The following is a 17,731-nucleotide window of genomic DNA, read 5'->3' on the forward strand; positions in this document are numbered from 1 at the left end:
ACTTCGAAGTAGCCGGGGTCATTTCGAAAAAGAGCCCTGTCTGGACAAGCCGCGCGGCAGCAAGCCTCCTCAATTTCGAAGTGCTGCGGCCGCCTGCATGCTAATGAGGCGCTGAATATGTATTTCAATGCTTCATTAGTAAACTTTGAAATGGCCATTTGCATGACCATTTGAACGTTTTTGGCTAGTGTAGACGTAGCGAATACGATATAGAGTGTAACAGAGGCTCCCGTTTATATCTGCAGCCAACCTCAGCCTTCTTTCCTTCTGTTGAAGAAACAATTCACTTAACTACAATTGTACCAGAGGGGGAAAAATCAGCCACAAACTCATTTTCTGACCTGAAATACTAAAACTAATTTAATAGCATCCTTGAATCCCCTTTCTCTCTGCCTCCTCTCACTGAGAAGTATTAATGGTCCACTTCACCTTGAATGGTCCCTTAAAATATGTTAACTACTTATGCTAAACAATTTTTTTCCAGCTTGTACATTTCATAGACCTGAACAAGAGCTCTGAAGAAGCTTGAAAGCTTATCTCCAAATCTAATAGAAATTGATCCAACAAAAATGCTCACCTCGTCTCTCTAATCATTTTTTGTCACACAAAAAATAAGTTCTGCTTAGTTTGCTTGTTAAAACTGTATAACTGTTGGACAAAATTCTTTTCAATTCCACTCTATGTCTCCACTGGTATCTTTCTGTGAAATTAATTTGAGTGAAAGGAGAAACTTGCTTCTGATCATTGGGATCTTTCTATAAATCCCACTATATCTCTTCAGCCGTGGCTACACTAGCCCCTGCCTTTCGGAAGGGGCATGCTAATGAGCTGCTTTGTCAGATGCTAGTGAGGTGCTTCCATGAATATGCAGTGCCTCATTAGCATAATGGCATCTGCGTGCATTTCAAAAGTGCCACTTTCGAAACACACGCTGACTGTGTACACAGGGACCATTCAAAAGGACACTCTGGACTTCGAAAGCCTCTTCTTCCTATTTGGTTTTAGGAAGAAGGGGCTTTCAAAGTCTGGGGTGTTCTTTTGAAAGGCCCCTGCCTACACAAGTATCAGAGGGGTAGCCGTGTTAGTCTGGATCTGTAGAGCAACGAAGGGTCCTGTGGCACCTTATAGACTAACAGAAAAGTTTAGAGCATGAGCTTTCGTGAGTTAACTCACTTCTTCAGATGCCTGCCTACACAGGCAGCTTGCATTTAGAAAGTGGCACTTCTGAAATGCACGTGGCTGTTATTATGCTAATGAGGCACTGCCTAGTCATGGCAGCACTTCATTAGCAGCTGCCAAAGCAGCTCATTAGCATACCCCCTCCGAAAGTCAGGGACTAGCATAGCCAAAGCCCACATGTTCAACTTTGATGCCATGAGGAAATGCAATTGTTCTAAGGTGAGGGAGGAGGAAGAGGTTTTAAGACAGAAATCAATCTGTGCATTGATGAGTGCCCTCAATTTCAGTGGACTGCTGTTAACCATGTGCATTTTCTTTCTTCTCCTTTGCTTTCTCAGCAAGGATTGAGAGATCTACTATTATGACAGAGAAAAGAAAATTAATGCACAGAACTAATCCTTACAATTTTTCTAACAGTGCGAGGGTATTAGACATTCATCTTCAAATGAAGTAGGAACATAAAATCCACTATAAGTAAAAAAATTTCCCTTGTGTATACTAATATATATTGCAAGAAGGCAGTATGACTGTGGCAAAAGATTCTTTTACAATAAATCTATAAATATTCTTGAAGGTCAGTAATGCCTAATCTGCTGCCTCACAGACTTCTTGTATTGGAACTTTTCCCAGTTTTGCCTAGGACATGGCAAGTCTTTTGGAGAAATGTAATGGGAAAGAGAGCTAGTACATTGTACTTGTTTGATGCATGATTCCTTATTGCAAGAAATAATTGATCTGGATAGCATACAAATGAGAATGAGTTGTGATTTTATATGGAAAACACCTCTTATTCTCTTTCTCAAAGTGTCAAGATCAATCATTCCTTCTCTTCTTCCGCAGGTTTCTTTCCCTGGGCTGTAGTGAGTCTGATGACCTCTTTCTTCTCCTACCTCTTTAACCACCATTTCCTCTTCATTCTCTCTTTACAGCAACAAAGGGTCCTGTGGCACCTTATAGACTAACAGAAAAGTTTTGAGCATGAGCTTTCGTGAGCACAGACTCACTTCATCAGATGCTGGTCTTGGAAATCTGCAGGGCCAGGTATAAATAAGCCAGAGCAAGGGTGGGGATAACAAGGATATATTGTACCTTGTTATCCCCACCCTTGCTCTGGCTTATTTATACCTGGCCCTGCAGATTTCCAAGACCAGCATCTGATGAAGTGAGTCTGTGCTCACGAAAGCTCATGCTCAAAACTTTTCTGTTAGTCTATAAGGTGCCACAGGACCCTTTGTTGCTGTTACAGATCCAGACTAACACGGCTACCCCTCCGATACTATTCTCTCTTTAGTTATCTATTTAGTTTAAAGGTTCTGGCCTTAATCCCACTCTCTTGTACCCCCACCTAAGGAAAATTAATTTGAGCATGCTGTATCAATGGCCAATCTTTGTAAAATTACAATTTAGCAGAGTATGAAAAGTCTAATTTATTGTATTATTAAAAAGAAAGATTTAATACATGCTATCTCAGTAGAGTACACAGGAATCTGCTCTATTCAGAGATTAGAGATTATCTTCAGCTCCTTTTACCTAACAGGAAGTTAATTAGCTCTCTTATGGTTACCTTGAACATTGCGCATCTCTGTCTTTCTACCCATGCTATATTTGCACAGTTTTGGATAGCTGACTGCCCTTCTAAACTCTTCCCTTGGATTATCCTTCAACTATGACAACATCAAAGAGCAGAAACAGTACTTCACTATCCTTCAAAAGCTTTACGCTCTCTTTTCCTTCTCCATAAATTTAGGTTATCTCAGGTTCTTTCTAAATATTGGTTTTTTTTTCTTCTTCTTCACCACCTCTGAAGTCCTTCCATCTTGCAACGTCCTCTAGTCTGACCACATTTCATTCCATTCCCTTAGTTTCATCAAAAAACTACTGCTAAAATTAACCTCCTCCTTCAGCTTTTTGGACTATTCAAATTTCCTTTTTAAATTTATTCAATGGTTTAACTCTTACCTTTTGCATCATGTTCAATTGCTGGTAACATGGTGCACTATTAAACCCCACCCTAATGTATACCGAGTTCCTCTCAATTATTCTCACCACCCTCCCACCTGGCCTTTGTCCACAGAAACCTGTCTTCTGTGCACCCTTAGAACAGGGTGGCTGAATTCTCCAAGGCTGTGTCTACACGTGCCCCAAACTTCGAAATGGCCATGCAAATGGCCATTTCGAAGTTTACTAATGAAGCGCTGAAATGCATATTCAGCGCTTCATTAGCATGCGGGCGGCAGCGGCGCTTCGAAATTGACGAGCCTTGCCGCCGCGCGACGCGTCCAGACGGGGCTCCTTTTTGAAAGGGCCCCGCCTACTTTGAAGTCTCCTTATTCCCATGAGCTCATGGGAATAAGGGGACTTCGAAGAAGGTGGCGTCCTTTCGAAAAGGAGCCCCGTCTGGATGCGCCGCGCGGCGGCAAGGCTCGTCAATTTCGAAGCGCCGCTGCCGCCCGCATGCTAATGAAGCGCTGAATATGCATTTCAGCGCTTCATTAGTAAACTTCGAAATGGCCATTTGCATGGCCATTTCGAAGTTTGGGGCACGTGTAGACGTAGCCCTAATGGCCACACTGTGAGCAGTTGTTGGAACGTGGCAGGAAGCTGAAGTTTAATTACCACTGACTGGAACAGAAGTAGCTCATTAGATACCACACTGTATGTTAGTAATAGCCTTTTGGCACATAAGCATAGCAGCCTGGCACATACAGGTAATAAGAGAAGTACTGATATACTCTTGAAGACATTTAAAATTATGTGCATAAGGCAGTACCATCTAGTTATCATTCAGAGTAAGCATATTTTATGGTATGAAGTACATAAAATTAGTGGGACAGACTGCAGTTGTGTTCCTCAATTTCTTGAATATCTTGTCATAGACTAAAATTCATGCCTTGTAAAGGGCCAACATACAGGGTGCGTCTACACTTACATTCTTCTTTTGAAGAGGTGTGTCAATGAAGTAAGTCAAAAATGTAAATGAGGTTTATGTCTGCATATTGAGTGCCTCATTTGCATATTCTAATTTCAAAAGCGCTTCAGAAGAAAAGCCAGTGTAGGTGCTGCTCTTTCGAAAATAAACCCATCTTCGAAAAAATCCTTCTTCGCATTAAATAAAGGGAAGAAGGATTCTTTCAAAGATGGGGTTTCCTTTCGAAAGAGCAGTGTCTGCACTGGCTTTCTTCCTTCGAAAGAAGCTCTTTTGAAATTAGAATATGCAAATAAGGTACTAAATATGCAAATACATACCTCATTTGCATTTTTGAATTACCTCTTTCAAAAGAGGAATGCAAATGTAGACCCACCCATAGGGCCTAGGCACTGCTTAATCTCCATTTAGAGCCTTCAGTGTGGCTGCACTGGTTGTCTGCAGAAACATGAATTTCACAGAGAAAGGTGCACACCAGCTGCAATAACTACATAGACTACATTTTCTTTTTTTACTGACATTCTATTTTCTACTCTCATGCTACACAGTAGCCTACATTTTCAGGAAAGTCTTTGGATTGAGGACTTTATGGAAAATTACAAGACCTTGGTCAAACACTGAAAGGCCAGACAATTTAGGGAAGATTCAATGGATAGGTTAGACTGAAATGATAAAGCTGAACAAAAGGCCATTTAGGGAAAAGGCAAGAAATGACAGCAAAAAGTACAAAACAGGTGAAAGGTAATTATCTAGCAGAAGAAGAAAAAGATATGAAGGCTACTAGGAAACCTGGAGGAAACTGTGTTTTACTTTGGAAAGGACAGAGATTGGAAGAATAATCAGATGATTAAGAAAAAACAACTTAGAAAGGAGAGACAGGGATCAAAATACTATAATTATTTAGGGAAAACAGTAATTATGATAAGGAATAAATGAGAATATCAACCAGTCAGAAAAATGTTTGTAAGAGAGAAAGAAGGTCAAGTACAAGAAAACGGCAAATCTACTGGAGACTTGAAAAACTAAATTCAGAAATGCTATCTTGTCTCAAACTACACGAACAATGACATCCAAGTTAAAGATTACATCCTTTTTAACCCACTACACTATGTCTAAGCACCATAGCTAGTGCAGCATTTAGTGCAACCCTCCAGTACATAAAGAGAATTTGTGAATTTCTCAGGCACTTGGATACTAAATCTAAAAGCAGTACATTCACAACTGAGCAGTGCCTTGGCTTTGGCATTTTCTTTACCCATTTGTCTGAGGTTGTGTGAGTTTAGTGATTTTTTAGGGCACACAGATATTGTTCAGCTATCCAAAAATAAGTGAAAGGGGCAAAATATGGGCTGTTCCGCAGTTCTTAACAAACATACATTTTCTTCCCTCTCTCACTTCTGAACTATACAATATACAGTACAGTATGTTTAAATTATGTGTGGTTACTCAATCCAACAGTGCTGTCTAAAGCTTTAGCCTGTGTCTGTACTCACCCAGAAGGTTGACGGCTGATACGCAAGTTTAGGTATGCCAGTTGCATACCTAAAATCGACTTTTCTGCTGCTGACTTGCATGTTTGTCTCCAAGGCAAAAGGTTGACAGGAGTGCTCCTCCTGACGACCTTCCTTAATGTTCATGGCTTGTGAGGTGTTCTGGGTCATTGTTGACCCTGGAATGGGCCGTTCCATGCATGCATGAAATGGTGCCCCAGAAGACCGAACCTGAGCAGTTGATCTTCCGTGGCCAGTGTAGATGTAGCCTTATATACTTAACAGTGCAGTGCTGCACAGGGTGAACATTTGTAAACATCAAATATTTTTGCCTGCTGTTCATAAAAAGCTTGTTAGTTCTAAAGTAGAAATGGGTAAGTGCAACTTTAAAGTAGTAGGTCTGTTTCACGTGTAGCTGGGGAGAAAGGACACTACTGCATTAATTTAAAGTTAATATCCATGGCCCGATTTTCAGAAGTACAGCTCGCACTGAAACTAGGCAACTTAAAATATAAAGGCTGGGTCTACATGGTGCGGCTTTCCTGGCAGATCCATGCTAATAAGAAGCCTTGAAATTGCAGATGGCTGCTCATAAGCATGGTCCCGTGGATCGTTAGCATAGCTGCTCAAGAGCTTAGTCTTTTGAAGAAATGCATTGTTGATTAATGGAGGAGAGGGGTCAAAAGTGCGGAAACCGAGTTGGTAGCAAACCATTGGTTGGCCCTTTCCGACAGAAAGGCCATGTCTACACTTAGAGAAAACTTTGAAATAGCCTTGCTAATGGCCATTTTGAAGATTACTAATGAGGCACTGAAAGGCATATTTAGTGCCTCATTAGCATGCCGCCAGCTGCAGCTTGTCCAGACAGGGGGGTCCGTTTTGAAACGACCCTGCGAACTTTGAAATCCCATTATTCCTATCAGCAGGAAAGGAACCCCAGCTGGAGAAGCCGCGCAAGAGTGAAAAGGGGCAATTTCGAAGTGCCGCGGCCAGTGGTCTGCTAATGAGGCACTGAATGTGAATTTCAGCACCTCATTAGTATTCTTCGAAATAGCCATTTTGAAGTTTTCTCTAAGTGTAGACATAGCCAAAGTGTTTGAAATTGTGTGTAATAGAAATGGAAGACATCATCAGAATGTTCCTGGTACACGTCTGTGTTGTCAGAATTTATTGTACAGACATAATGCAAAAATAATTGCCAGTTTTTGAAAAAATGAACTGTTGTTCAGCCCACTCCGTATGATGCAAGCATGTTTTGAATGGCTTCATATTAATTTAGATGAAACTCCATAATATTTTATGCACTGAAAAAGACACATATAGTCACATTATAGTAATATTATCCTTATAACTAGCTAATAAATGATATTAGGTAACTAGTAAAATATAAATCTTCTGAATTGTTATATTAAAGTCCAGTTATGCTTATAGCCATCTATAAAACATGCTATTTTTGTATCCTTGTAACCTCTGTTAAATGTTTATTAATCCTTTAATCCTTTTTTAACGGTTAAGAGATTGAACTCTAATACAAAGCATGATCAAAATGTTTTTAATTTTCTTTGCAGTACACATTTTTGAGCAGCCCGTAGGAAGGGGTTTTTAGTTGTCTTATCCTTATTCATGAATCAATTCAAGCATAAGGGTCTGGCGACAGAGGGGCTTTTTGCCAGCAGGGGCAAGTCCACACAGCTTCTTTACTGCCAGCATCCCCTCTGCTAAGACTGAGCTCTCGTGTGGCTATGCTAATGAGCCATGGGACCATGATAATGAGCACCCATTTGCAAATTCAAGGCTGCTCATTAGCATGGATCTGCCAGGTAAGCCACACCATGTAGGCCCAGCAAAAAATTGTAATTGATTCAGGAATAAGGATAAGACAATTAAAAACCCCTTCCTATCTGCTGCTCAAAAATGTATACTGTAAAGAAAATTAAAAACTTATTTTAATCAGGCTGTGTATTAAAGTTCAATCTCTTAACCATTGAAAAAGGCTTAATAAATATTTAACAGATGTTACAAGCATGTACTGTACAATAAACTCTGAAACACAGACATGCGTACCAGGAATATTTGATAATGAGTCTTCCATTTCTATTATACATAATTTCAAATATTTTCCCTCGGAAAGGGCTAACCAATGGTGTGCCACCAACTCTGTTTCCGCACTTCTTACCCCTCTCCTCCACTAATCAAAATTCTCCAACTTAGACTGACACACACACACAAAGCCAAGCTGATGTCAAATCCATATTCATCCAGGGTAAAGCAGCAATTCCTATGAAATATTATTCCCTTCTGACCTCTCCCTTCCCTACTTCTTTAAGATATCAACTTGACATGCATCCATCCTTCAAGAAAATTAATTTGATGGTTACAAAGGGAATAAAACAAAGATAGGTAACAGACTGCATTAGCCACAACTGCCAACAAACCATAGCTGCTTCACTTTTCCCCACATCCACCCCACAGCATGTGTATAACCATTTACTTTTTTCTTACTTACACTTAATAAAGCATTGATAAAAGTACCATTAATTTTTTTTGAAAGTATTATTTTCTATAAGTGCTAGCTGGCAGATTGTTTACATAAAATATTCCAAATTACAATTTATAACAAGTTTAAAGCTCCTTGAAGGTCAGTTGATGCAAGTTTATGACTTGGCATTCCCTTAGCAAGACAGAGTGAGTATAAGAGAGAGAAGCAGTGCAACATTTTTTTATACCTTGCCCTTGTCAAAGTAATGGATAATTTCTTGATACAGCTGATCTTTAAGTTGTCCTTGAGTAGTTGCCTGGTATCCATCTCGCTGAGTAAGATGTGCTGCACATGCCTCTTCTGACCACTAAACCAAATATGAAAAGTGAAAAAAAAGGAAGACAATAAAAGGTGACATCACGTATCAATGACATTGAGCTAATGCAAACATTCAATCTTGGTTTATTTTTAAAAGTGCCCTCAGGGCTGGCCTGATATCTAAAAGATTTTGCAGCGCCTATCATGCTGTATTCTGATTCCCAGGGAAGTGGAGTTACTTATCTGAACTACAGTAATTAGAGAATAGTTTATACATCTCAGCATTGGCTAAGGGACAGGTCTTGGAGGCAGTTTCCTTTTGCCCTTGATAACAGGGATTAGAGTGACCTGGCACTCTTGATCAATGTAAGTGTGTGGATAAATAGCCATTATTTATTAGTAGGCTTATATTGAGACCTAGTCTGCAACACTTGCATATGTCAATATGCATGGACAAAACAATAGTCTTATGTAAAATATCCACCTGGAAGGTGGTGTGGTGGAGAGACAAGGTGAGACTTAAAGTAGGTCTGAAAAATAAAATTTAAAGAACTGTTCATTGTCTCCTAAAGAACACACAATTATTGTTTTCTTGTCCCCACTAGCAATAGGTATAGCTTTGGGATGAAAAGGAGTCCCTTCAAAGACTGCAGTTCATAGATTCATTCACAGAGTTTGAGGCCAGACAGCCCTGTTAAGTCATTTAGTCAGACCCCATGCATATTATATTATGAAATTTCACCCATTGAAATTGAGCTCAGTAACTCTTGTTTCACTACAACATATGTTGCAGAAAGACACCAAATCTCTAGATTGGAAAGAATAAATAGAGGGAGAAGCCAGGGCAATTTGTTTCAATGGTTAATCACCCTCATTGTAAAAACCATGTGCTTTATTTCTAATATTGAGTTTGTCTGGGTTCAGCTTCTACCCATCAGTTCTTGTTGTGTCTTCCTTCCCTGGGTTAGAGAGGCCTTTGGTACCCAGTATTTCCTCCCTGTAAAGGTATTCATGCCTATGAATCTTCCTTCTGATAAACAAACAGATTAAGTTATTTAATTGTGCCACTGCTCATAAATTAGTATATTTGTATTGGGCTTTATTAAAACACCTTGGCTATGTCGACACTAGCCTTCCCCTTTTGAAAGGAGGATGCTAACGAGACACTTCAGAATATGCTAATGAGGTGCTGCAATGAACATGCTGTGTCTCATCAGCATAATGGCGGCTTCTGCACTTCAGAAGTGCTGCTTTTGACCGCATGCTGCTCATCTACATGGGGTCCTTTTTGAAAGGACCCTGCACACTTCAAAATCCCCTTATTTCCCTATAGGAATAAGGGGATTTTGAAGTGTGCGGGGCCTTTTTGAAAGGGACCCTGTGTAGACGAGTCGCACACAATCAAAATTGGCACTTTGGAAGCACTGCAGCCACCTTTATGCTAATGAGGTGCCGCATATTCATTGCAGCACCTCATTAGCATATCCTGAAGTGTCTCATTAGCACCCCCCTTTTGAAGGGGGTTTAGGGGTCTTGTGTAGACATAGCCCTTTTGTTTGAATAGGTCCAGATTACCAAATGACCCACATCTTTCTGTATGACAATCTGTTTATCTGGGCTCTGTGAATTTTAGTACATACCCAAAAGAATGAGTATAATCCGAAATACGTTGCTTTTGCAGGGAAGAATAACTGTGTTTCTAAAGATCCAGTGATAATTTCAATTTTCAAATCTCCACAGCTCAGCTACAAGTCACTAACATATAAGCAGCTACTTTATTGCATGCAAAAGCCATACTGCTAATCTACACAAATTCCAAAGGGATCTAAAACACAATTACATTTTTCTATACACAAAGATCAACTGTGTGCTATTAGTTTGAACAACTAATTAAGTCCACATGAAAATAATAATAATAATAATAATAATAATAATAATAATAATCCAAAAGTAAAGTCTCCATGACAGAGTAGTGTGTGTGTGTGTGTACCTACATACAGCCTGGGATAATTCTATGAAGTAAATAGCTATCCTCTTTGTGCAGAGGCATAGCTCTTACAGATTTAAAGCTGGGATTTTCAAAAGCACTTGGTACTGACCCAAGTCTCACCCATTAAAACCAATTTATGTTGTATCATTGACTTCAATCTGATCACATTTATTTTAGTGCTTGGTGCCATTGAAAATTGCATCTTCAAAGGCCGGGGGAAGGTGGGGAGGGATGAGGGACAGACACTTGGAAGTTTAATGTTACATGCTCCACAGTAATGAAAAGACACAATATGAACTGAAAAACCAGTAAATAAACTGTAGAAATGTTGACATAATCCAACCATTCACTGAAGGATTTAGAAGAAAACATTTCTGAGGACAGGTTATCCCATAATGCCTTATTGATAGGTTTTCTGCACGTTTTTCTGAAGTATCTGGTCTTGACTACAATTAGATGCAAGCTAGCAGACTAGGCAGACCACTGGTCTCATCACGTACAGCATTTCCTATGGAAAGTAAAGCAGACTCTATATACTCTTTGGTATGGGAAAATCATAACAGTTCTGACTTCTTTGAATACCAAAAATAAATGCTACTTTTATTTTTGCCATTTTTATTGCACAAGCAGAAAAATGATTTAATGATGGATATTTCATTTCAAGTAATTAGCAGCATTATATTAAAATATATGGTGTGCAAAAATATTTGATGAGGGAGAACAAAAACAAACCCCAAAGTATAGTTAATTGAAATAGTTCACATTGTAAATTAAAGCCACATAAAATATATTGATTAAAAACTGCAGAATCTAATGGGCACAGGCTAGAATGAAATGTATTCTACCCTGAACTCCATCCTCTTCCAGCAAGATGCAGCATGTCAGTTGAGGGAAATATCTGATCTATCATTTTTGGTTGTGGAACATTTGATCAAGCTAGTTATAACAATCTAGACACTATTTAATAACTCCAGTAATAAAATATTATCCAAACTGTCAGTCCCATTTAATTTCCCTGATGGGAATAGCAGAGATCCTTGTTCACAAAATCAGCTAGTTATTCATTCAAATCTGTAATCAAAGCCCACTGGAAAATTCAGTGTGACTGAAGGTGTCAAAGTTATCTTCTCAAATCTTTATCTTCATAAGTTATGTCTCTATGTAATATATTTCATTATGAAAGAACACCTTATAAAAACTCTTTTTAATAAAAGCACTTTAGCAATAGCTTTATCTTTTAAGTGCCAGATGAATACCATTGACGTTTTCATTTTCATATAATCACTAATCAAGTTTAAAGTATATACTTTTGAAAATGTCTTCACGCAGTTCCAAAAAATGTTTTGGCCCACATTCAACCGTACAACTACAATTTTGGCACAATTTATTCACAATCCTGAGGTAAAAATTAGATGGCATGTAGCGTAGCATGTAAAGTGCTTCATTTAACGTTTTTCAATTGTATATTTCTAAATATATATATGTTTATTCTTTATTCTAAACATTTTTCTCTGTGTTCCCCAGAGTAAGACCACTAAAACTACTTTGCTGCACATTATTAAAAAATGATTCTTAGGAAACTGTCAGAGAGATAGCCGAGTTAGTCTGTATCTTCAAAAACAAGAAGTTCTGTGGCACCTGTTCTGGTTAGTCTATAAGTTGCCACTGGACTTCTTGTTGTTTCCTAAGAAATTAGTTGATATTAGAAAGCCTGATTTCTATCGTATGAAGGACCACCATATCTTTCATGCACCCTCTGACTGGTAGGTTTTGCCCTTTGGTAAAAAGCTGTTGACCTGGGATCTCTGTAGCGCTTTCTGCTACAGGATACTGTACTATACAAATAAAATTTTTAAAAAACTTTATATTTATACATCTGCTAGAGCTTTAGGAACAACTATTGAGCTGCATATTGTTTTTATCTATTGACATAACACACACAAACACATAGAATCATAGAACACTAGGACCGGAAGGGGCCTCAAGAGGCCATCGAGTCCAGTCGCCTGCCCTGACGGCAGGACCGACCACTATCTACACCATCCCTGACAGACATCTATCTAATCTGTTCTTAAATATCTCCAGCGAGGGAGATTCCACAACCTCCCTTGGCAACTTATTCCAGTACGTGACCACCCTGACAGTTAGGAACTTTTTCCTAATGTCCAACCTAAACTTCCCTTGCTGCAGTTTAAGTCCATTGCCTCTTGTTCTCTCCTCAGAGGCCAAGAAGAACAAGTTTTCTCCCTCCTCCTTATGACACCCTTTAAGATATCTGAAAACCGCTATCATGTCCCCCCTCAATCTTCTTTTTTCCAAGCTAAACAAGCCCAATTCTTTCAGCCTTTCTTCATAAGTCATGTTCTCCAGACCTTTTATCATTCTAGTTGCTCTTCTCTGGACCTTCTCTAATTTCTCCACATCTTTCTTGAATTGGGGTGCCCAGAACTGGACACAATATTCCAGCTGAGGTCTAACCAGCGCAGAGTAGAGCAGTAGAATGATTTCTCGTGTCTTGTTCACAACAAACCTGCTAATGCACCCCAGAATCACGTTTGCTTTTTTTGCAACAGCATCACACTGTTGACTCATATTTAACTTGTGATCTACTAGAACCCCTAGGTCCCTTTCTGCTGTACTCCTTCCTAGACAGTCTTTTCCCATTCTGTATGTGTGAAACAGATTATTCCTCCCTAAGTGCAGTACCTTACATTTATCTTTATTAAACTTCATCCTGTTTACTTCAGACCATTTCTCTAATTTATCTAGATCATTCTGAATTATAACCCTATCCTCCAAGGTAGTTGCAACCCCTCCCAGCTTGGTATCATCTGCAAACTTAATAAGCGTACTTGCTATGCCAATATCCAAATCATTAATAAAGATATTGAACAGAACTGGTCCCAAAACAGACCCCTGCGGAACCCCACTTGTTATGCTTTTCCAGCTGGATTGAGCACCATTAACAACTACTCTCTGGGTGCGATTAGCCAGCCAGTTATGCACCCACCTTATTGCAGTGCGATTTAAGTTGGACTTGCCTAGTTTGTCGATAAGAATATTATGCGAGACCGTATCAAATGCTTTACTAAAGTCTAGGTATACCACATCCACTGCTTCTCCCTTATCTACGAGTCTCGTTATCGTGTCAAAAAAAGCTATCAGGTTGGTTTGACATGATTTGTTTTTTACAAAACCATGCTGGCTGTTCCCTATCACTTTACTACCTTCCAAGTGCTTGCAGATGACTTCCTTAACTACCTGCTCCATTATCTTTCCTGGCACAGAAGTTAAGCTTACTGGCCTGTAATTTCCTGGGTTGTTCTTATTCCCCTTTTTGTAGATGGGCACTATATTTGCCCTCTTCCAGTCTTCTGGAACCTCTCCTGTCTCCCATGACTTTCCAAAAATGAGAGCTAACGGCTTAACTACCTCTTCTATCAGCTCCTTGAGGATTCTAGGATGCATTTCATCAGGCCCTGGTGACTTGCAGACATCTAATTTTTCCAAATGGTTTTTAACTTTTTCTTTTTTTATTTCAAATACTAACTCTACCCCTTTTCCACCAGCATTCTCTATGTCAGGCATTCCTTCAGACTTCTCTGTGAAGACCGAAACAAAAAAGTCATTAAGCATCTCTGCCATTTCCAAGTTCCCCATTACTGTTTCTCCCTCCTCACTGAGCAATGGCCCTACCCTGTCCTTGGTCTTCCTCTTGTTTCTAATATATTTGTAAAAGGCCTTCTTGTTACCCTTTATGCCTGTAGCTAGTTGGAGCTCATTTTGTGCCTTAGCCCTTCTAATTTTACTCCTGCATTCCTGTGTTATTTGCCTGTGTTCATTCTTTGTAATTTGTCCCAGTTTCCATTTTTTATAGGATTCCTTTTTTAGTTTGAGATCATGCAGGATCTCCTTGTTAAGCCAAGGTGGTCTTTGCCCATATTTACTATCTTTCCTACATAGGGGAATAGCTTGTTTTTGGGCCCTTAATAATGTCTCTTTGAAAAACTGCCAACTCTCCTCAGTTGTTTTTCCCCTCAGTTTTTCCTCCCATGGGATCTTACCTACCAGCTCTCTGAGTTTACCAAAATCTGTCTTCCTGAAATCCATCATCTCTATTTTGCTATTTTCTCTCCTACCAGTCCTTAGAATTGTGAATTCTATGATTTCATGATCACTTTCACCCAAGCAGCCTCCCACCTTCAAATTCTCGACCAAGTCCTCCTTATTTGTCAAAATAAAATCCAGAACAGTTTCTCCCCCGGTGGCTTTTTCAACTTTTTGGAATAAAAAATTGTCTCCAATGCAGTCTAAGAACTTATTGGATAGTCTGTGCCCCGCTGTATTAGTGTCCCAGCATATATCTGGATAGTTAAAGTCCCCCATCACCACCAAATCCTGGGCTCTGGATGATTTTGTTAGTTGCTTAAAAAAAGCATCATCCACCTCTTCCACCTGGTTAGGTGGCCTGTAATAGACTCCTAACAGGACATCACCCTTGTTTTTTACCCCTCTTAAACTAACCCACAGACTCTCAACACGTCCATCTCCTATGTCCATCTCCACCTTGTAGAAAAATCCTCTTCTGAGGTGATTTATATGTCCCAGTCCATGAGCCGTGGTGTCTGTGTGGTTGCCCTGCATCCTGACCAAACAGCCCTTAAGCTAAGCATTTAAAATTTATAGTCTGCTTTACTAGCAGTGGTGACATATTTCCCTCACAAACCACATCAAAATTAGATAAATTGAAAAATATATTTACTGTTAAAATGGTGTTTAGATACACAAAATGGCCGCTGGAAAATGACAGTTAGAGAATGACAGTTACAATTAATATTCGGCGGGGTATGAATATGTATGAAGTTATGGTTTGAAATGTTTCAAACTGATTGGTTAATTTAGAATCCTTATACATATGTAGTAGTCAAATGCCCCTTTGATACATTGTGGCACTGAGGAGGACCTAGCAGGCAGAAGTTGTCAAACAGGTCCACCCAGGCAGCATATATTCAGGAGAGCAGCCCTGCTTGGGGCATTCCGGACCAGACCTCGGAGGAGAACAGACAAAGAAGAAAGAAGACTACAGAGAAGGACTGAGCTAACAGCTGGACTGAGCCTGTAGCCGAACATCACTGGCGGACGAGCCGAAGCTGACCTGCGTGTCAGTCATTGCTCGCTAGCCGCCGTGGGCCGACGAAGAACAGAAGAGTTCCAGCCAGAAGACCAGAAGAGCTCCAGTCTACAAAGAGCAAAAAATCACTAGTAAGGCTCTGGTTCTTTTATCCGGAGGGTTTGCCTGGCAGACTGCACCGCCTAAACAACGGTGCCCTGCACGGGGAAACCGCAGCAGCGACCCTGCCCTTCCAGTCACCGACCTTAGCTCGGGCCGGTGTCTGAAATATCACGGTCGTTCCTGAAAAGACACAGGAGGTTTTGTTAACCAAGCCGGTTTTTCCTCCTGGCTCTCTTTTTCTTCCTTCCTCCTTTACTATCTGACCTGACGCGGCTGCCGTACAAGCGCGCCGTGAGGGTCATAACTTCCTAGCTCGAAGAGAACTACAGGCCCAGCGCCTGGATTACAGAGCAGGAATAAGGAGGTATTTGTGGTCTGGGTTTAAGGCTAATATAAGTAATTAGGTGAGCAGTTAATGTTTTTATATAGTTTTGTAACAGAAAGTGGATTGGGACTTCCCCAAGTCCATGATCTGTGTCTTAAATTTTGTATCCCTTGTCTCTTTGTAAAGGCACAGGAGGCCAATGCTATTGGTCTAGCCTAAAACTATTACATGCACACAGAAGGGTAGTTAGGCAAACTGCTTTATAATTATAATCCAGAGCTATAAGCTCCCCTCTATTTAGGAGGGTAGAGCGGTCAGGGATAACCCTATATAGGGAAAACCCTGGTGTTCTTAGTAACCCTTTAAGGGTAATGAAGGTCTGCAATAAAGGGCTACCATAACAAGGTGGTCGAAATAGGCAGTACCATTTTTGAGGGGATAACCTTTAACTAGGAAAACCCCACCATTTAACCAAGGGGATAACCTCTCAGAAGGAAACCCCGCATATACTGGGCTCTCCCCTGCTTGGCCAGCAGGGCAACCCACTTAACTAGAGAATTGACCTAGCTTAGCGCAGGCAAATTCTTATTCTAAGTAAGATCTGCTCCCCGCGGTAGTCGGCCAAGGGTCAAGCGACCTGGTGAACCTCAGGAAGATCCAGGAATAAATAAATACAATATTCAGCTCTGAAGTTATCCTTTCCATTTTACAGCACGCATCGAAGGCTGCACGGCCCGTCCCGGAAGCGCAATAAGTAGCTAAGGGGTTAGATAGCAGTGCTGTTATAGCAGTTACCTATTGTTTAAGGCTATAAGCCAATTAGTATTTAAATCCTGTGCTTATTTCAGAAAAACAAGGGTCCATATATTTTGTGTCACCTAACTTACCATAATCCACACTTTTACTTTGTTAAATAAACCCTTTCTCCCTGTTTGAACCTAACACCTTGTCCGTATTTCTTCCTTGGGTAAACACACCGCAGCAGCGCAGTTCACACACCCTGAAACCCCGTTGTGACTAGACCCACCGTAGACGGCGAGCAGGGTCGCGGGGTAAAATCCTGGGAGCATTGGAAAGGACTTAGTTTTAGTCCAGTCCATTGCTCTGGTGTGACTGACTTAGCCTAATCAATATTCAAATGTATTGTTACGTCACTCACATCCTCGATACACCTCAGTCCAAGTGTGTACATTTTTTATATATAAGGCAACACCTCCCCCCTTTTTTCCCTGTCTATCTTTCGTAACCAGGCTGTAGCCTTCAATACCAACATTCCAATCATGTGTATTATCCCACCAAGTTTCTGTGATGCCAATGATATCATAGTTGTATTTATTTATTAGCACTTCCAGTTCTTCCTGCTTATTACCCATACTTCTTGCATTGGTATATAGGCATCTCAGATATTGATTTGAACTTGCCCCCCAGTTTTTTCCTGGCCCTCTTTTTACTCTGACATTGTTGCCCATGCTCCCTCCTACTTCCAACCCATCTCCCAGGTTTCCATGTTCTCCACTTACCTGCGGGCTTTGCTCCCCTGTCCCCGGCAAACCTAGTTTAAAGCCCTCCTCACCAGGTTAGCAAGTCTGTGTCCGAATATAGTCTTTCCCCTCCTCGAAAGGTGAACATATGCATATATATGGGCTTGTCTACATTACCACCTTCCTTGAAAGGAAAGATGGTAATTAGGGTGTTGGGAGTTTACTAACGAAGTGCTGCCATGCATAAGCAGTGCTACATTAAGCAAATTCCCCCCCACGGCATCTCCGAAGTTTTAAAATTCAAGGAACC

At 40.3% G+C, this 17,731-nt stretch overlaps 1 protein-coding gene across 4 annotated transcripts in view; it reads right to left on the reverse strand.

Annotated features, from left to right (window-relative positions):
- The window catches only part of DOCK1 (dedicator of cytokinesis 1), a 620,618-nt gene that overhangs the window by 114,963 nt on the left and 487,924 nt on the right, over positions 1-17,731 (reverse strand). For all 4 annotated transcript variants that reach the window (XM_075000462.1, XM_075000464.1, XM_075000465.1 and 1 more), the window contains one exon: positions 8,322-8,441. In XM_075000462.1, coding sequence (XP_074856563.1) covers positions 8,322-8,441 — 120 coding nt within the window. The remainder of the gene's footprint in view (positions 1-8,321; positions 8,442-17,731) is intronic.

The sequence above is a fragment of the Carettochelys insculpta genome, chromosome 7 (genome assembly GCF_033958435.1).
Source record: "Carettochelys insculpta isolate YL-2023 chromosome 7, ASM3395843v1, whole genome shotgun sequence".
Classification (NCBI taxonomy): domain Eukaryota; kingdom Metazoa; phylum Chordata; order Testudines; family Carettochelyidae; genus Carettochelys; species Carettochelys insculpta.